Here is a 20,862-nt window from a genome sequence, read left to right on the forward strand (position 1 = left end):
TCTGATCCTCCCAGTGCCTAACAGGTGCTCCCACTGTGATCCAGGAGCCAGTCAATGAGACAAAGGCTTAGGAAGGTACTGAGAAATGCAAAGCAGCATGAACTGGGTTAGTGGACTCACACATACAGCCCTTGCTGAAATGGGTCCAATAGCCCTGGGAGGCAGGTCAGATAGATATTAATATTCCTGCTTAAAGAGAAGGGAATTAGAACATGAAAGGTTGAGTGACTAGCTCAGGATAACTGCTGAGTGCTAAGGAAAACAGGCTTGGACCTAGGTCCTCCAGCCGTGCATTCCAGGCCCATGCTATTGGATCAGTGGATCCCAACCCTGCTACACATCAGAATAACCTGGAACGCTTTTTAAAATATATAAATGCCATCCCTCACCCCCCAGCTCAATAAATCTGAGTTTCTGGGGGATCCTTTTTGGTAGCCCTGGCTGAAAACTCTGCATGAACAATGGCACCTCACTATCCTCACTGTCATGAGAGCAGTCCAGCCACCGGGCCGTTCGGCACCCTCAAACCAGCAAGCCCTGGGGCTGCTCAGCTTGGGCCTCAGCCTAGACAGTGCCTTACAAAGTAGTTTAAGACTGGCACAAAGAAAACGGGGAAGATTTTTCTCCAGCTTAAAAAAAATCTATAACCACCTTCTTGCCCTGTATTTTAAAATATCTGGAATAAATTAAGCTTGGTTAGGGCTTTTATGTATCAGAAACACTTTTTTTTTTCAAATAATAAAATCAATGCACATTTATTACATCAGAAAACATGAAAAACAGAAAAATATAAAAAAGAAGGTACAAATCACCTAAAATCCTAAACTTGGAGATAGTTTCTGATAATTTTTTGTATATTTCATTACCAAATCTTGTATTTCTATGTATATGTTCTTACAGTTTTTAATCTGTTTTATAATATATGTGATACTACTGTTATCTCTTAATTTTATATAATATTATTTCCAGATCATTTCTCTATGTGATAAAATATTCTTTAAAAGTATAAATTATATGGCAGTCTAAAACTCTGTCATATGGCTTTATTATCCTTTGATTGCCTCCCTTTTGTTAGACATTTAGATTGTCTTTTTTTAAATGCAAATAAAGCAATGCTACAATGAACATTCTTGTATATACCCTTATGGATATATCTGATAGAATTTACTGAGTCAAAGAACATAAATGTTAAGAGGGCTTTTGATGTAAATTACCAAATTACCCTTCATGAAAATTCCACTAGTTTCTGTCTTGTCCACTAAGTAAAACTTACTAATGCTAAACTCATTTATAAATAGTTGGATAACAGCCCTGGCTGGTGTGGCTCAGTGGACTGAGTGCTGGCCTGAGAACCAAGGGGTCACTGGTTCGATTCCCAGTCAGGCCACCTGCCTGGGTTGTGGTCCAGGTCCCCAGCAGGCGGCACTCGAGAAGCAACCATACATTGATGTTTCTCTCTCTCTCCTACTCCCTCCCTACCCCTCCCTAAAAATAAATAAATAAAATCTTTTTTAAAAAGTTGTATAGCAGAATTGATTAGCAAGCATGGGCTAATTGTAGTCTTTAAAAAGTAAGAAAGAAAACCACTGTTACCACCAACAACAGAAAAACATCTTGGTGGCTAACACTCTTTTATTTCAGCTTCCCTCATGTCAGTATCCAGCCATCCTAAGTGGGACTGGGGATGAGGAAGCTGCCCGTCACCTAGATATTCAGGGACCCAGATTCCTTCCATTGTTTGGCGCTGCCTTTCCAACCACAGAACAGAAAGTTAGAATAGAGTAGAGCACAGAAGTGTTTTACTGGCTAGACCAGAAAATGGAATGTCTCACTTTGACTCACATTCCATTGGCCAGAATTTGGTCACATGGCTCCACCTAACCACAAGGGAGGCTGTGAACTGAGTTTAGCTGTGTGTCTAGGAGCAAAGGAAACAGGGTTAGGTGAACATACAGCACAGTCTCTACCATGGGGATATTCTGTGGGGGTAATTGTGCCCCCTTCAAACTCACCTTTGTTGGCCCTTAATTTTCTCTTCCCAGTGTGAGCAGTGCTCTTTCCTACCCTCCCTCAGTATCTCCTCTCCCCACACACCTCTGCTCCCCCTGCCAGAATCCCCTCTGCCTGGCATGCAGCCCTCTTGCTACCTCTGAGTTTCATCTGAGAGCAATGAATGACAAGTGGCCACCTACAGAGCCACTTCCCTACAGGGCTTTCCAAGAGAGAGGGGTCAACCTGGCCCAGCAATCAGGTGAGAGAGGCAGATGCCAGCCTGGTATAGAGTACTAAGGTGGTCCCCTGACTGCTAGGAATGAGAAAGGTACTCCTATACTTTCAGAAATGCCCAGAAAACCACTCAGAAGGTCCGAGGTTGTCTGCTTTAAGGAGGAAGTAGCAATCTCTCTTCCAGTGAGTGGCCTGCAGGCTGAGCTGTAAGCATTGTTCATTCTGCTCTAGGCTGGTGTTGGGGCAGAGACCAGGAGCTTTGCGGAAGTTTGACTCATCCCCAGGAGTGTAGGGTATATAAAAAGCTGGAGCCTCAAGCCCAGGTGGTGCCTCAGTGGTGGGATGAGGAGAGAGCAGTAAAAGGAAAGCAGGTGCCCCACTGCAATTTGGCAGGGCACAGGTGGTTTTGTTCTTATTCTTGTGAAACATACGGGCATCCAGAAATGGGCAATTCTAGAACCAAGAGGGCTGTATGCCAGGAAGACAGGATGTCGTCAGCAGAAGCAGATGTGGGGGAGGGAGACGTTATTGAGGGAGGGCAGGAGCCGAGAAGAATCACGAAACTGGAAAGAGCACCACTCACACCAGGAATGGAGAGACAAGGGCCAACAAAGGTGGGATTGGGGCTGGCACAACTGTCCCAGCCATCGAGAAAGGGAGTGTCACTTATCAGATGAAAGAACAGACCCTACCCCATCCTTTCCCCACTGTTGGTGACTAAGCCATAGGTCAGGACTGAGCGGAGGAGGTGGGAAGCTCTTTTCATCAGATGAGAGACTGAGGTTTCATTTGGAGAGAACAAGAATATTTTAATATCTGAAGGTGTCCAGAAGGCTTTAGGATCTTCCAGAGATGTGGGCAAAGAGAAGGAAAGAGCACTGCAATGAAGACCATGAAGGCCGGGAAAAGAAAGGAAGCTGATTCCTGAGTGTATCGGGTCACCAGCCCCTTGGCCACATCCAGTACCCTGGTGTGGGTGTGACTCCAGGGATGCAGACAAGTGGAGGGAGAGGGAGGGACAAACCTTCTAGGCTAGAAGATGCTCTAGACCTCTTCCATTCTTCTTGTTCCACCCACCTTGTCTCCTTACCCACAATCTCTCCTGACTCCAAATAAAACTGAAGAGGAAAATTCTTTCTATATTTTCCCGGTGTGTATCAATAGAAACTATAGGAAATCAGTTATGCTATTGTGAGGGGGGCAAGAAATATTTAGTAAAATCCCTATAACCAGGCCTGGGTATTTTCCAGCCCCAAAGCAGACACTGGCCCAGACTAACCTTGCCACATTTGCCAATTGACCATTCACCTTCCTTCTATGCTTTGGTTGCATTCTAAAGAACGAGTATGCTTTTATGCAAATAGCATCCAACACTACCTTTTTATGCTGCGTGGCCATGAAGCAGTGCAGCAGTCCTTGTAGGAACTAACAGTCACTGAGCATCCATCCATTCTGGGCAGGTGCTTTATACATACTTTCTCATTGTATCCATTAAGATGCTTTCAGTTATAAGGAATGGGAAGTACAGATCAAGCTGGTATCACATAATCAAAATATAAAATAATAAAAGGAATGTGAGGTTCTTGTAACTGAAAATTTCCACAGATAAGACAGCGTCAGGCAATGTCTGATCAAAGCCTGCCTCCTTTTCCCTGCAATTTCTTAGCTCTGCCACCCTAAGTGTATCAATTTCATGTTAGCAAATGTGGATGCAGCAGTACCAAGCCTCCAAGTTATATACTACAACTTCCAGAGAGAAAGGAAGTATCTCTTTGCTTTCTGGAAAAAAAAAAAAAAAAAAAAAAAGAAGTACTTAAGTAGTGCTTTCCCAGAGCCTGTCAAAAAAGCTCATGAATCACTGGCCTGAATTGAGACATTGCCAATTCCTGAGAGAAGCGCTGTGGCCAAGAGAATAGCCTGCACTGCTGGACTTTAGTCTGGACCCTGAACCAATCACAGTGGCAAGGGGATCTGCATCTGGCCTTTTGGCCAGAACCAATCAGAGCCCGTTTCTAGGAGTGGAGTTGGGTTGAGTCCTTCCACTCAGGCCACATGGGCAAGGTCTGTGCCTAATGTGCAAGAATCAACCACTATGGCCTATCTCATGATAGGACAGGATCCTATTCCTGTGGATCAGGATAATCCAACAGTGTTAAAGAAACCCAGGTTTTGGGAGGGTAAATAACCCTCCCAGCATCACCCAAATATACAGCTCCACTTAAAGTCTGTCTGAATCTAGGGCCCATGCTGTTCTCACTGAACCTCCTTCCCTGTTCATCCACCCATCCTCTGTGGAGCATTTGTCTTGTGGGGAGATTACTATGTGGGCTGCTGTATCGTACATGTGAGTTCTCTGAGTGTTGCTCAAAGACTCTTCCTCCCCACCCAATGGGTGCTGACCGGTGGCTACAGGACAGCATGACTGGGACTGATGACATGAAATTTCCTAAGCAGGAAAGGAGGTTTTTTTTTTAAAGATTTTATTTATTTAGTTTTATAGAGGGAAGGGAGGGAGAAAGAGAGAGAGAGAGAGGAACATCAATGTGCGGTTGCTGGGGTCCGTGGCCTGCAACCCAGGCATGTGCCCTGACTGGGAATTGAACCTGCGACACTTTGGTTCGCAGCCCGCACTCAATCCACTGAGCTATGCCAGCCAGGGTGGAAAGGAGGTTTTTATATCAAAAAAAGAAGAGTCCCATTCATTGTCCGCGTGTGGAGGAGAGACACAGTGGGCTTGGAAAGACACAGAATTATGTGTAATGTTGGAAAATCCATCTTTCCCCTCCTGCCAGCAAACTAAAAGGGAGGCAGCTCCCCTTCCCTGCACAGAGAGCAGAGGAGAGGTGCTCTGTGGTACCCTCGTCTGATGCAATAAAAGCTCAGGACTCTCAGAGAAACCAGCTATGTTAAAGGATCCCAGAGTGAATGATGTCATTGTCAGAGAGCTCCCTCAACTCTCCCAGAAGTATTTTACCAAAAAATTAAAAAAATAAAAGCTCGTTAACCTAAGTAATTTTTATCCGGGGTCTGATACAGTATCTGAGCATAGGTTAGGTTAGTATTTAACACCCAGGTGACTTCTAAGCAGAAGTTTTGCTGTGAGCTTTCTGGAATCATCCTCTTGCATTTCAGTGAGCTCTGCCATGTATGTTCTAGAACATTCATCAGAAGCAAGTATAAAGGAGAAACTGGAATGCCAGTGCCCTTTGAGGACCTGAGTGATGCAGAGGGAAAACGCATCTAGTGGAGGCTGACACTGACACAGGGGTTCGCTCACCCCCCAAATCCTTTCTCTCTGTTTTCAGAAATGAACCGGCATCACTACGCCCTGTATGTGCACAACTGCCGCCTGGTCTTCCTCTTGCGGAAGGACTTTGACCAGGCTGACACCTTCCGCCCTGCGGAGTTCCACTGGAAGCTGGACCAGGTATGGCACTCACCTGGTGCGTGGCCCCTGCTTACCCCTTTTCAGGGGTGCATGCTGTGCCCCAGGGATGATGGCAGAGGGTAGGCACCTCAGGGTTCTGGTCACTTGCTGATTTTTGGAAGAATTAGCTCAGGGACATGAAGAGCATCTTAAAATCAGGATGGAAACGGCCATTTTAAAGACCAGTGTGAGGTGGTGAGGGCCACACTTCCAACTGGGACCCCACAGGGTCAGCGGACCTGCTAACATGCCCCCCTGGCAGTTTGCTCTGCATTGAGTTCATGGGAAGCTGGCTCTCTTTCTCTTGGTTCCCAGGATCAGTTTATGATCTTCGTTAGCACATCCTTATGTCATAAATGCCCTGTGTCTCCTCTTTGATGCTCTTCTCTCTCCTTTGAATGACAGTGTAGCCTTGTTTGGGTGGCACAGATTGAGAACAGGGACCCAGGGACCCGATGACTTTGAAGTAAGCAGTGACACGGTGCACTGTGAGCAGTGCATGCTCTTTTCTGAAGTGGAAAAATCTGTGACTCACTCCAGAGCTTCGTGACTTGTGATCACAAGGACCACCGTGTCACACTTGTCAGTGACAAATGAAGTGTCTCATTTGAATCAAAAGCTTTGAAGTGTCTACTTCTGACACTTGCGGCGCGGAGATTGCGGAGGTGGCACTCACTTCTCTGGGTGGCTGTGCCACTGAAGAGGCAGTCTGTGCAGCCAGCCTTCAGTGAGCTTTGAAGAGCGGGGTGTGAACTGTTTTAAATTGTTTTAAATTGTCAAGCAGGAGAGTGCCAGCAGGGAGGGGAGGGGATTACAGAATGGGTCTGCTGAATGAAACTGGTGAAATGATGCTCATTCCATGGCCTCACTGCCTGGGGCCACAACCACTCTTGGGTGTGTGTTTTTCTGCCCACCCATATCCTGAGAGCTTCCGGGGACCTCAGTCTTCTGTTCTCCCTCCAGAACCCACCGTGAGTGCTTCCTGCCTCCCCTTGTCTTGGGCTGAACGTTCCATAACCCTTTTCCTCCTGTCTCCTGATTCCCTTCATCTTCCCACCCTCTCTCCCAGTACTGCTTAAGTTCCCAGACTCCCCATGGGGCTGACCTCAGAGAGTGCTCCTGGGAAGGATTCCAGGAGAAATCCATTTATATTGAGATGAGAACGACTGCTGCCCCCTTTTACCCACACAGAAGTGCAGACATACGCTCTTTAAAAGAGATTCATTAACCTCAGGCAATCCCTCAGTGGTGGAACATCAGACAAGTGACAAGGTCAAGGATGCCAAGCAGATAGGAAAGATGTTTGAGGGAGACCAGTGGCTATTGACTAATCCATTCCCAATAAACCCCATTTTGCTGGATCCCGGGGTTTTGGAAATAAGGTGTCTGATTAGTATATGTTTCTCTGAATGAGAAATTCCAGGTCTTGCAGAAGGTATGAAATCTTGACATAGTTTATTTGATTTTGCAGCAACGTCTCAGCTACCTTATAAAGTGCCATATGGCTTATACAAGATGTTTTTAAATGCATAATGTGAATTGAGGTCAATTAAAATAAATCCCATATTATGAGGGGTTTTAATAAGAACATTGCTGTACTGCCTGAGACAATTATAGATGCCCTGCAGCATTTTCTAAAATGGGATTGAGAAGTACTGATAAAGGCAAATGAAGTCACAGGGCTTGAAAAATAAAAATAGCCCTGGCTGGTGTGGCTCAGTGGACTGAGTGTTGGCCTGAAAACCAAAGGGTCACCAGTTCGATTCCCAGCCAAGCCTGGGTTGGGGGCCAGGTCCCCAGTTGGGGGTGCACAAGAAGCATCCACACATTGATGTTTCTCTCCCCCTCTTTCTCCCTCCCTTCCCCTCTCTTGAAAAATAAATAAATAGAATCTTTAAAAAAATAAAAATGAGTGAGGAAGGAATTCTGATTCTACAGATAAAGATAGGGTGAATCTAGGAATTCTGAAATCTGTTCCCCAAAGTGGTGACTTGAAGGACAGCTGAGAACCACTGACCACCACCCGAGCCACCGCCACACACTGTGCATGTGAGCTCCTCCTCATTTCTGCCACAGTCCCGCCCAGGGGCTGGCATGAGGCAGGAGACCGAGGTCCACTAACGTGCCCACGGTCACACAGCAAGACCATGCTGAGAGCCTGCCTTTTCCATCATTCTGTGCTGCTGCTTTGGTGAGCTTGCTCATTTAAAAGTTAAAATGTTTTCATTTCTAAATTTAAAATATTTTAATTTAGAGATCAGAATTATCACTGAAATGCAAAATGTTTATAGACTTAATAAAACTGTCTGACACTGTCAAATCTTCACTGAGCTAGGGCCGCCATGACAGAATGCCGTTTACTTCTCCCTGTTCTGGAGGCTGGGGGTCCATGATCAAGGTGCTGCCCAGGCCCGTTCCCAGGGAGGGCCCTCTTCCTGCCTTGGGTCAGTGGCCTCCTTGCCATGTCCTCACCTGGTGGAGAGAGGGAGCTCTGGTACCTTTTCCTCTTCCTGTGAGGCATCAGCCCTATTGGATTAGGGCCCCAACCCATGGCCCCATTTAACCTGCATTACCTCCTAAAGGCCCTGACTCCGAATACGGTCACATTGGGGCTTTAACATATGAACTTGGGGGGACAGGATTCAGTCCATAGCATTCTTCAACCAAAGAAGTTAACATTTAAAAAAAAATGTAAAGACTGCCTAGTGACAGTAAGAAGCCTCATCTCACCCAAACCACTGCCTTCCCTCTGAAAGGGGCCGCAGTAAGCAGGATGTAGGACACCCCAAGCACACTCACGCTGGCAGTCCAGCAGGGTCTGTGGACCAGCCCGCAGATCCCTCTCCCCGATTCCGCTCCTTGTGTAGACAGAACCTTACTGGAAGTTTCTTAGATGCAAATCACTTAATGCCCAGCCTGTGCATACCTGATAAAGTCTTCTCCCCCAGGAAGTCATCCTGAGTCATCACCCACTCCAGTGGTTTGTCTGTCCCTGTCCTTCCCGGAGTTCACACACAACTCCATCCCCATACTTAGTGTTCCCTGCTATCCATGCATCCTGAGCCTCTGTTCACCTTGCCCTGGGGTCCTGGAGGGTAGGACTGTGTTTTGCTCTCTCCAGCTCCTCCATACACATGGTGACCAAGAGCTCACACAGCTGGTTTCCAGTAAATATTTACATGACAGTGAATGGATGTCAAAATACAAAGATGGGACAGATAAAGTGAGGGAAGGAGAGAGAAGGAGAAAGGAGAAATCCAGAGATCTTTTAAAACTTTCTGGTGATTAATTTATATTTTGATCCATTTTATGGAACATTCTAAAATTTTTAAATTTTAACATTTTTTAACTCTCGAACATTGCTCATCTTTGATCTTGTACCTTATTTCAAAGATTTTACCAGATTTACCACCAGTAACTGTTTAGAACTTCCTGGCCTTGGCCAGAAAGGACTAGAGCCAGTCTAATGTACATGTGTATTGAAATTCCTAGACAGTCTTGAGGATTCCAGTACACAGTAAATGTGTTAATGACTGATGGACCTCATTTATTTCCTTAGTCAGCAGTTTATTCTGAGCACAAACTGTGTGCCAGGCTCTGTGCTCAGTACCAGGGATCAGCAGTTAAATTAGGAGCCTCTGCTCTCCAGCAGTTTCTGTGATAACAGGGCAAACAACACATACACAGTTCACCTCATCCTATTGCAGCATGTGCTGGGGCAGAAGGCAGGGGTTGTGGCTGGGGGAGCCTGTGGGAGCCCATTCCAGGGCCCCTGACCCAGGCCTGGAGATAAGGGACTGGAAAAGCCCCCAGAGGGGCCAGCGTCTGAAGGGAATGTGGAGGGCTCAGGCCACCGCACTGGCAGAGAGCTGGGCAGGAGGGCCATCGTCAGGGAACTGTCAGCATTCGGTGTGGCAGGGCATAGGGATGGGGTGGGAAGGGAAAATGCTGGCAGGTGTTAGGAGGAGCAGATGGATTATATCCCAAGAGGCATTTTATGTCGTGCTATTGAGCTGGTACTTTATCCCTAAGAGAATTGGCCACAATTGAGGCATTTTGTTATATAAAGACTGAGAATTTTAGGGATGGGTAAATGTGAAAAAGGCTAGTATGACATTCATAAAATGTATCCAATTTAAGCAAATATAACCCAGGCAAAGTCATTCAAGGCAGCCAGTGGCAGTGGCTGCATTAGAACCAGGGTCTTCCCTTCCTCTCCTCACAGCCAGGCAGCGAGACCAAGCACTTGACAGATGCTGCTTGTGGGTGCTGAAGTCAGGGCATGAAATGCAGAATAGTTTCCACACAGCTCTTCCGGAGGTGCCCAAGGTGAAGTGGTTGCTGCAGAGGAGCAGAGGGCTTCCAGCAGCCCAGCTCCTTAGTCCCCCCACCTCAGATGGCCTTTGCCAGGGTGGACGGACTGCCAGGTAAATCCATCAGCAGGCAGCTCCAGGAAATGCCCCTGACAATCCAGTGCACCTCACTAAAGGGGCCATAATGATGAGGAGAATGTCATTTTAATGGGATTTTTACTTATGATCTGCTAATGCTAATCCCTGGAGCCTTCAGTTAATCATGTGCAAACCCAAGCGAAAACAGAGGAGAATGCCCAGCTGCCAGCTCACACAGGGAAGGTTTATTAATCTGCAGCCCCTCCCAGCTTTAATATTATTTGGATACAGTTGACTCAGTGTCATGAATTCTAATGATCTTCCCTTTGGACTTGCTGTTGCTTAGAAGGAAACCTGCTGGTGTTCTACAGTATTTTTCTGTCATTGGGAGGCAGAGCTTGAGTGACAGCCTCAATTGATCTGCATGAGGACAGGTGGCCCCAGCATAGATGAGAGACAAAAATGCCTCTCTGAAAAAAGGCAATGGGTGCAAGGTGAACTTTGTTGGCCATTGCCTTCTCTGTGTAGAACTTGTAACAGGTGCCAGGGGAAGGGAAGAAAGGCAGGACACTGCCCTGGAAGAGCTCACAGCCCTGCCCAGTTCATGGATCCAGCAGAACATCCTCCTGTAAGAGCACCAACTCTAACGATTGTGAGCAGGGAGAAGCAGCAAAAGTGAGTGGAGGTGCCTCCCTGGGTGCAGGTCGGTCCTCCCTGGAGATTAAGCCACCACACGGCTCCAGGCCATGCAAGAATACAGGCCGGTGCAGCACCCCTGATTGTTCAGAAGTCGGAAATCAGACTTCTTGTGAAATCTCCCAATTTTTAATGTTTTTCTCATTTAAAAACATGTGTCATCCAACCAAACAAATGTTCTGCAGTGTACCTTTATATTCTGGTCACCAGTTTGAAACGACTGACAACAAACAGACAGACAAACAAAATAAAACCACTGTTATTTTGGCACAGGAAGACTACTCCATAACACGTCCATATGAGAAGCGTGGATCTTCCTATAACAAGGTCCACTTGTCCTCTGCAAACACCCCCTGTTCTCCTAGCCCCTGCCCCCCCCCAAAAAAAAAGAACATAAAGGCTTTCCAGTGGAGAGGGCAAGGGCCAGACATGTCGGGTCCCCATCATCCCCTCACCACACCTAGAGGGAAGAGGCAGGTGCAGGTGGCATACGACCCCCTAGATGCTGGTATTGATGGTGGTCTTCCTTCCTCTTGCATGAAGAGGAGGGTAAGTCACAGGCTCAGTTTCCTCAGGAACAAATGACAGCACTAGGATTTGAGCCAAATTCTCACATTTGTCTTGGGCCAATGCCTTTGCCCATCAAGTCCATTCTACTTGCATAGGACTCCAAAGCTCCTGGAAGAAGCTGCAAGTGAATAAATCCTTTATTCTGGGTGAGGAAATAGTGTTGGAATGATGCAGAGTCAGTTTCTTCACATCTGCTCTCTCGGCCATGCTGAGAGTCAAATGGGTTAGTTCAATCATTATTATAGCCAAGTGCCAAGGCGTTAATTGGAAAATGGTCAGTGCAGTCCCGGCCAGTCATCTTAATGAGCAGAGCAATCGGGCCTGGTCAGCGCTCTCATTCTGCTGTCAGAGGTGAACCCTGCGACACGCTGGCCACGTCTCCCCTGATGCAGGGACGCCGCCCTGCTCCCTGGCCTGCCCCATAAACTGGCCTGCAAAGAAACCCATTTTCCTGTAGGGATGTGTGTTTTCAACAGAGGAAGGAAAATGTCCAGGACCTCTTTGGTCTCTTCTTTGAGCAGAACACCTGCTTTTTCTAAGATGCCAACTTGCAGGGTGGTTCTGAATGAATTACGGGTGTGGAGAGTCACAAATACAGTGACTCTCGTGTGTTTATTTTTCTACAATGCATAAATAAGCATCCCTGACAAGCCCCCTCTTCTCTCAAAGTCCCCCTCCCTCCTCTTTCCATCTCCACAAGCTTCCCAATATTTGGGGAGAGGTGGCTTCCGTGACTTCACGGTGTTGGCAAAGGAGAGTGCTCAGACCCACGTAGTCCTCACAGATCAGGACTGTGCAGGGACTGGATCTTCCGCTCCCTGGCCCGGTGACTGCTGGTGTGGTTGGCTCATTTCTTGTTTTCATTAGAGGGGGTGTCAACCCATCGCCTGAGCCAAGCCCCCTCTACCTTGAAGTCCCTTGCATGTCAGCCTTTTATCATGCCTATCTCTGCCAGTCACTTCGATGCCATGAGACTTCTCTGGGGCTCCTCTGGGCCCCCTGTGAGGCCCTGTTTCTTTGTGAGCTGGAAAAAAAAAACCAGATTGACGCCTTGATTTTAGCCCAGAGAAACTCATGTCAGATTTATGACCTTCAGAACTAACTAATAAGTTGGTGTTGCTTTAAGCCACAGTTTGAGCTAACTTGTTCCAGTAGCAATAGGAAACTCATACATCACTCAGGAGACTTGGGAGGCCTGGAGCTGCCTCAGGTTTGTAGATCCAGCCACCTCCCAGCTCTGTGTAGCGTATTCAGAAGACCTAGGCTAAGCAGGCCCCCAGACTCACCTCTAGTGTGCGGTTGCACCTAGGGGTGAAGGTGTGGCCCTAGGAGAGAGGGAGAAAGAGGCATTGCCTTCTGATCCTCCATTCACTGCTGGCTCCTTGCTTTCCACCAGGCCTGCTTCCCCACACGCCTCTGGAGGAGGATCCCCAAGGGGCAGGTAGATTTAGCCTTTCCTTCCCCTCTAAGCCAATATTCTCCTTCTAGCCTAAGGTGCTGGCCTCCTGCCAGCCACAATAAATAGAAAATGTGCCTCCTTTGCCTTCAGGGAAGAAACACTGAGTCCTCCAGGCTTGTTTCTGGAAATACTAAAGCAAACTTAGAAGATCCTCTTCCTCTTGACAGAGCCTTACCTGGAAGCTGAAAGTTGACAGAGTGAATGCACAAACGAGATTTTCTAAATAATACCTGCCCATCCCCCACATCACAGAACCCTGCTTCCCTGAAAGGTCCCTCTCACGCTCACACCTCGCTGCTCACACCTCGCTCCGCGGTGCCTTTCAATTTTCTGCCCCAGCACCGGATCCAAGGCAAGAGGAGCCTCCTGGCTCCAGTGAGCACAGCACACGGTGGGGCAGCACTGTCGCTCCAGGAGCACCCCTGGCACAGAAGGGCAAGGAGCAGCCTGGCTTGAAGGCCAGGAACACTTCTGGTGGGCCTCCCACACCCTGACTCACTCTCCCACTTCACCTTTTATCCTCCCTAGAACTGACCCCCAAATGAACTCTGCTCTTGTCTGCCCCTGTAATGTAGGAAAGTCTCTGATCTGTGGTGGTTAGTCAACAAACAGTGACTGCTGCTATTTCTGGGAAGAAATAACAGTATTCTGCACAGTCCCAGAGGCAGAACTGTGGCTGAAAGTCAGGAGTTATCAAGGCATCAAAGTGCAGTAAATAAAGGGAAGGAAGGGAAGTTTAGTAAAGTGCAATTCAGGGTTGCCAAAGGTTTGTGAAACTGGTCATAGTCCTAACCAATAGTGAGATCCGATGACAAGTGGATAATTTCATTTGTGTCACGTTGTGGATATAGTCTACAAGCCCACTGAGGGTTTCCAGGGCCTTATTTATCAATGCGTCTTGAGCTGTTTGCTTGGAGAGCTGATTTATCAGGGCTTTCTTGGATATTACTCCAAGGACTCCCTCTAATTCTCTGAAGACCCTGTACTCTTGGGGAGTTCAGAGCTCAAGAGCGTCATTCCCTTCCCTGCTGCAACCTCGCTGGCTTCTCCCACATTCTCATCCTCACTTGAAGTAGAAGACTAAAAAACAGTTACATTTAAACAAATCAAAGACACTAATTATTCTATACCTTTCCCACTTTTCTGGCAGGCCTGGCCCCTTTCTGGTCTTTTTCCCCCTGGCGAGCACCTGCTCAGCAGTTCCTTTTGCTCCTGTGAAATCATTATTTGTGTTTTAGTCTGTACGTGTCTGCCCAGAGGCCAATGAATGCATTTTTTTCAAGTGACACCCTAGAACACATATTTGAAATCAGTGTCTCTCATTTTATCTTTGAGAAGAAGGAAATAATGGTGACACAATTAAAAATATTTAATGAATCACTTTTTCACTAATAAATTAAGATGCTTGAGCCTAGTGGTGGTCCCCATGGAAGCGATATGCACTCGGTCACAGTGAGGTGCCTTGCTCCTGCCTTTCTAGACTGCTTCGGGGACTGTGTGCCCGTGGGAGGGGATGAGGGAGGAGTCTCCTCCTTGGCATCAAACCCAAATGTCTGCATTCCTTACAGGAGAGAGATTTCTCTCTGTCACTTGCACACCATGGAAAGACAAGAAATTGATGGAACTGAATCCTAATATAAAATGGAAATTCTAGCGCTCATCCCCTCGGTTAGGAGACATGAGGCAAGGGCACCAAGTACTACGAAGTCCCCAGTCCCCATGTGGTGAGGAGAATTGGAACCAGCACCACTCCAGTTCTTACTTTGTGCTGGGCACTTCCTTTTAATTCTAACAAAAATCTGGCAGTTTAGGTGTGATGACCTGGTTAGGGATAAAGAATGGGAGACATAGCTAGGCACATCCCATATCTCTTATCTAATGCATGGAAGAACCTTGACTAGGACCTCAGAACCCACATGCTCCAAGAGAGTAAAAAGCACCATTACTGACTTGGGAGAAATTGCAACTTTAGAGAATACACAAGATGACAAGAATGAACTAATATCTATACTGATACCGAAATGTTTAGAACAGGGCAAGGATGTCCATCCAGAAAGAGTTCAAGTTCAGGTTATCAGTAAGATCGGCTTGCCCCTGAGGCACAGGGATGAGAGGGCAGTTCACCCCATAAAAGCAGAGAAGACAGTGAGGTTGACTTCCCAGGGCAGGGCCACTCCTTTGAGGAAGGCTTTCTAAACCAGAGAGCCCTAGAGGCTCTAGGTGCAAGATTAATCTGCCCCGACTTCCCAGCTTACTCCCAGTCTCCTGTGAGTCTTCTATCTGCATCCTTAATGGCCAAACATGCAAATATTGCTGCACTTACTGCTCATTAGTTTAGTTAAAGGAAGTGCCCTTTAATTATGCCTTTAAATAATGAACCTCTTCCATCACCTTGACAATCAGTGCATATTTAGAAGGAAGCGAGGCCTCATTATGAAACAGCTACTGCATCCCTTGGCTACTCAGAAGATGGTAGCTTTCTTGAGGCAAGAGAAATGGGAGTCTAAAGACAAACAAGCCTTGTGATTGCGTTAAGTCCTTGTAGCCATAGGTGCAAGAATGTCAGTTAGCCAGTGATGTATTATTACATGTGAGGAAAAGAAGGGAAACTAGCATTTTTGGAGAGGCTATTATATACCAATTTCTAAATGCACTGATTTACATACATTAAGTCTAAACTGTACAGTTACTTTTGAAGTTATTTCTTAACTCCATTTTACAGATACAGAAATTGAGGCTCTGGAGGATTGAGTAATTTGCCTAAGGTGCTGGACCAAGTCCACCATTCTCCAAAGCTCCATATCCTGTTCCATTATGTGTGTCTTGTTAGGAAGTGTTTATGTAGCTTGGCAGAACTGAGTGCCCCCAAGTCTTCACCATATTCCTCTATCCATTGATCACAGCAGAAGCTCAAAGGAATAGTTTGCTTCACACAATTCCTAGACGCAGGCAGACCCGGCAGTACTATGTATGCACCTATCTGCATGGCTCTGATTAATAAAACAGAATGTGCCATGGGCAGGCATGTCCTGCTTCCAATGTCCAAGATCAAGGCAGAAGACAGTGCTAGAGCCATCCCTGAGCTTGATTCCATGGCTTCCCTGCCTTCTTCTCTTCGGTGCGTGGGTGGTAACTTCCCATGTGCTCAGAGGAAAGACAGAACTCCTCTTCAATAAGAAAGTCTAATATCTGCCTTCTTGACATCATATGAAATGTTAGATACCAAGTAGCCCTTGTCCTTTGTTTAGACTGCCTAGAGACAGAGCCCGGTATGCACGTGCAGTGTGGTCTGCTTTTGTTAACAGAACAACACACCTTCCCCTCGAACACAACCTTGTCAGAAGGTTTCATTCCAATCAGAAACACAGGGGGATAAGGAGGCACAAAGCAAAGAAAGACCCTTATTCCTCTTATCTAGACTCAAATAAAGAATGATTTCATAATCGAGGTACAAATGTGAATTGAGACTTGAGTTACTTGAAGAACTATCCAATATCATCTCCTGATATTTTTCATCTTTAAACATATGAGTAAAATGAGCCTTATAAGCCCAGGGTAAAAATATACCTTTAGGTGTTTTCCAGAATACTAAAAATATTCCTCTGCCATATCTAGCAAAAACTCATCACATTAGGAACCAAAAATGATAAGCAAAATAACATTCTTCAGTGGGCAGAGCACAGAGTCGGGCTGTGTCTACATTCTGCCCCATGAAGTCAAGCTTCCTACACTCACTCGTTGATGACAAATCTGATCAAGATTAACTTTAAAATAAACAAACTTATTTTCCATCAAGGAAAAGTGAGAGGCATGCAGACTTTGGAGTCCCTCAGATCTGAGTTTGCAGCTCAATTCTGCCCCCTATTATCCTGTGTGACCTTGAGTGACCTCAGTTCACCTCTCTGAGCCTCAATTTCCCCATCTGTGAAATGAGGATAATTGTAAACACCTTGGGGGTGGTTATGAGGTTTAAACAATATAATGAGTGTAAAAGGACGTAGCAGCAGAACATTTGACCCGTGAAATTGTTTTATTGGGCCAGCACCACACATGCATAGGTAGGTAGGTAGGTAGGTAGATTATAGACAAACCGTAGATGAAATAATTGCTCTTCTACTGCTGAATTCATTTAGCACAGGAGTTTTGTTTGTTTGTTTTGTTTTTGTTTAGCAGCTATTCCACACCAGGCACTGTCAGTGGGAGCTGGGCACACAGTGATGAACAGAATTCTGATAGCTCTCTGATCTTATTATCCAGGTTCTCATCATCAAGTATCATTTGCACTAAAAGGAACCAGAGTTTCTTGAAGAAATAACTGGTTTCAGGTTTGAGGCAGAAAATGAGCATGATGAGCCTGTATCCAATTGCTGATTTGCAGGAAACTTAGGACAGAGCAGCATTTCGAACTGCACCTGAGTGTGCAATGAACAGAATCCAGACTGGAAACTCCACAGGTCTGGGTTCTTCAACAGATAAATTATAAGGAAAAGAAAGCAATGAAGGAGGATTCTGTAGGTTTGAAAGACTTAAACACTTAAGAAATTGGGTTTTTAATGGGAAAAACCAAACCATAGTGTCCAGGGATGCAGATTTGAGTGATAAAACTGTGGAGCAGTGAAGACTGCAAAGGTCGGCAGAGTGGACCCTCCTAGGAAGCCAGTGGCTACACTGGGACAGGGCACAGGGTGGACTTCCGTATAGCTGGTGAACCTCCTTCTCGGCCTGTGCAGTAGCTCAAAGGATGTCTGCTCTGCAGCAGTTCATCATGTTCTATGCTTGTTCTCGTGGCTCTCTGCATCTTGTCTTGCATTGCAGTTTTTTAAAAAGTAACGTAAAAAGGAAGAGGCATGTATTGAGGGCTACTGTGTGCTGGAGAGGTTGCCAGGTGCTATGGTTCAGTCCTGGCCCTGAAGGAGCTTAGAACAGAATGGGAAAGAAGGGTCATTAGAATACCATCATCAGGGCTAGGAGAAGGGGAAAGACAGAAGGAAGCCTGGTGGGGAAGGGTCACCTAGCAGTTTTGTGGGTGGGTGGCCCATTCTGAGGATACGGGGGTGTTACTGACTCTGTCTTGACTCTAAAGAGCTCCAATACTGGCTCAGTGAGGGACACATGGAGATAAACTGCCAGCAGGCTGGGTGGGCACCTTGCCACACACTTTCTACAGCTTTATCTCCACGTCTCAGTTCATTTTTGCTGGGCATTGTCACCCTGTCACTCAGACGTGAGGTAGCTCTGGCTTTGGGAGGGTGTAAAACAACTTGCCCTAGATCAACTGGCTAGTAAAGAGAGGAGCTGAGAATTGAACCAAACCTACACTCTTTTGCTGGGGAAGTAGAGGGTCTAGGGTCCCTGACAGGTATAGGTGCATAGCTGTAGGAGTGGGCAGCCCAGGCCAGGAGTTAAAGGGGTTAGCAATAAAACAGCCCAAGATTCTAAAAAATAATTTTTGCTGAGTAAAATGGAAAAGCTGATTTTATTCTAATGAGAATACCAAGTATGGCAAGGGCCTGTTATGTACATGCTGCTGGAGCAAGTGTGAATTGTCACAGACTGGGGGGGGGGGGCACCCTGAGACCTGCAGTCCCTATCCCTGGTGACAGACACGGCTTATGTTCAAATGCCCATGGAAGAGGAAGGACAGCAGTATGTGTGTTATGACTGGAAGAAATAAAAGCCTCATGAGGGCAGAAGAAAGTGTGTGGAAGTGAGAGCATGGGCTTTAGGCAGAAAGCTCAAGTTCACATCTCACTGTGGAAACTCCCTAGGTGGGGTATTACCCAACCCCTCACAGCTCCCATGTGGCAGTGTATAAAATGGGCTGTATGAACATTAGATAGTGTGCATAAAGCACCAGATTCATGCTAGATGATGACAAATTGCATTGTTTCATCATTGTCATTAGTTTTCCTTTGTTTTGCCCGTACTAGAGATCAGAGTCTTGGCTTAAACAGTCCAAATCTCCTGGAGAATTCTGGATTCTGGTCTTCATGGAAACAAGAGGCTGTGCCCTCTGGCATGCTTTTCTGTTAATGGTATCCTGGCTTAGTGGCTAAGTGCATAGATTTTTGAACCTGACTTCCTGGGTTTGAATCCCAGCTGTATCACTACTGGCTGTGTGGACTTCGGAGAAGCTAAGGTCACTGTGCCTCAGTTTCCCTATCTGTAAGATGGGGTAGTTTAACACTTACCTCCTAGGGCTAGGAGGAGTAAATGTGGTAATACAGCATACTACACCTCCTGTAGCATTCTGCATTAAGGAGCTAACAAGAGGCCTCCCCCAAGCATCCAGCACAGTGGTCCCTGCCCATCTGACTGGAGCCTTCTCTGGGCATCCCAGGCTGCTCTGGTGCTTCTCAGTTCCTGCTTCAAGATCCCTGTTCCCAGTGCAGAGGTTCTGACCTTTCCTTAAGCCCTAATTCAGTGTGCTCTAAAGATGTTAAAGGTTTATGTCAATCTTCCAAAGCATTGTTTCCTTTCAAGGCTCAGCCTAGTACATTAGCAGGACCCAGCAGCCTCCAACTCTGCCCTGTGGACTCCATGCACTCTGCACCAATCACGGAGATTCTCTGTGTGTGCCCCATTTCCCAGAGATGGAAGGGGGCTTTTAAATCTGCTTATAAAGGAAGGATCCTCTCCCACTCAATTAAGGGCTGTAATGATTGCCCCTTGGTGCCTGTGGGGCAATCATTCTGTCTTATGGTAGACTCATCCCCGTAAGACAGAATTCATGGGCAAGGCTGTAAAACCATTTGCCACCCAAACCAGGGGCTTCCCATGGACTTTCATTCCAGAACCCTGAGGCTGAGCCACAGAGAAGGCTCGCAGCCTCACTGCTTGAACCACCCAGGACCAGTTCAGAATGTGTCACATCCCCTAGTACTATGTCCTGGGCAGGCTTTTTGCTTTCCGGAGCAGGATTCTGTGACTTCCCACCTTTCAGTTATGAGCAGTCTGTTCAGCACCAAGCAGCGTCGTGGGCTGAACATTGACACCACCCTTGGCTCAGTCACCACAGGGCAGAGCCCACACCTCACAGGGGTCCCGCCGCCTGGCCTGTCTGGCTGTGACGCAGGCTCGTATGTGGCTGCAAGCATCTGTGTTAATGGCTGATTAGAGAAGCCAGGGAGGCTTCCTCATTACATGTTATTATTGAGGCTGCCCCATTTCTGTATTTTATCTAACAACAGCTTATCTAGGGGGAGCGAGAACAGTTGAAGCTGATTCATTTAAAAAGGTTTTAACACAGTCTTAACCCCTGCAAGTCACTTGTCCCTCATACACTTAGGTTTTCATCTGTGGAGTAAAGCACAATTGGTCACTTAAAATCCTGGAAAACATACTTCACGTCACCACCAGAGTCAGGTCTCCACATGTCCTACCAGCCTTTTGTGCCCTGCGCCACCTGGGTGATCTCTCTAAGGACATCACTAGGGCCGCAGCACCACTGCCTGCCCCGCGCATGTTTCCCGAGTGACTTTGCCCCTGGACCCACCCAGGTCTGCTGGTGCAGGTCACATACCCCCGGTAATGAGCACTTAAATGTTTCACCAAAATGGATTCATTTAATTTGGGAGATATCACCAATGACATTAAAGGAGAGAATATTAGAAACACTCAAATGGATTTTGTTTTTAAACTTCATTGTCACCCGTTTATTTTACTGTATAAAAGTGTAACCTGCACGTCACAGCCATGATTTCAGAGCTGTGAAATAATGTAATCTTTTTAAATCAGTTTATTTAAGTAAAAGTGAGTTGATACAAAGAACATATTGAGAAAATGATAGAAGGGGTATTTGAATTTGTGCATTTATTTAAGGAGTATTTCCATTGAACACAGTGAACAAGCAGACAAAAATCTTGGACCCTCACAAGACCGGAACAGGAACATCACAGGAGCTATACAGATGGCCAGTAAACCCATGAAAAGGCGCTCAACTTTACTAAACATAAGGGGAATGCACATTAAATTCACAATGAGTCATCCTGAGCATTCACCGCAATGCCTAAGAAAACAGGAAAGAGAAAAGACTTAGATACATGAAAAATAAACTCGGTATTTTAATAAAGTAAAAAAAAAGAAAAGAAAAG

At 46.4% G+C, this 20,862-nt stretch overlaps 1 protein-coding gene across 1 annotated transcript in view; it reads left to right on the forward strand.

The window, feature by feature from the left end:
• CLSTN2 (calsyntenin 2) overlaps positions 1–20,862 on the forward strand; it is a 580,028-nt gene that overhangs the window by 490,516 nt on the left and 68,650 nt on the right. The window contains exon 8 of the mRNA XM_045856852.1: positions 5,532–5,653. Within this exon, the coding sequence (XP_045712808.1) occupies positions 5,532–5,653 (122 nt within the window). The remainder of the gene's footprint in view (positions 1–5,531; positions 5,654–20,862) is intronic.

This window comes from Phyllostomus hastatus, unplaced genomic scaffold (assembly GCF_019186645.2).
Source record: "Phyllostomus hastatus isolate PE091 unplaced genomic scaffold, TTU_PhHast_1.1 phas_scaffold_129, whole genome shotgun sequence".
In the NCBI taxonomy this organism is placed as follows: Eukaryota; Metazoa; Chordata; class Mammalia; order Chiroptera; family Phyllostomidae; genus Phyllostomus; species Phyllostomus hastatus.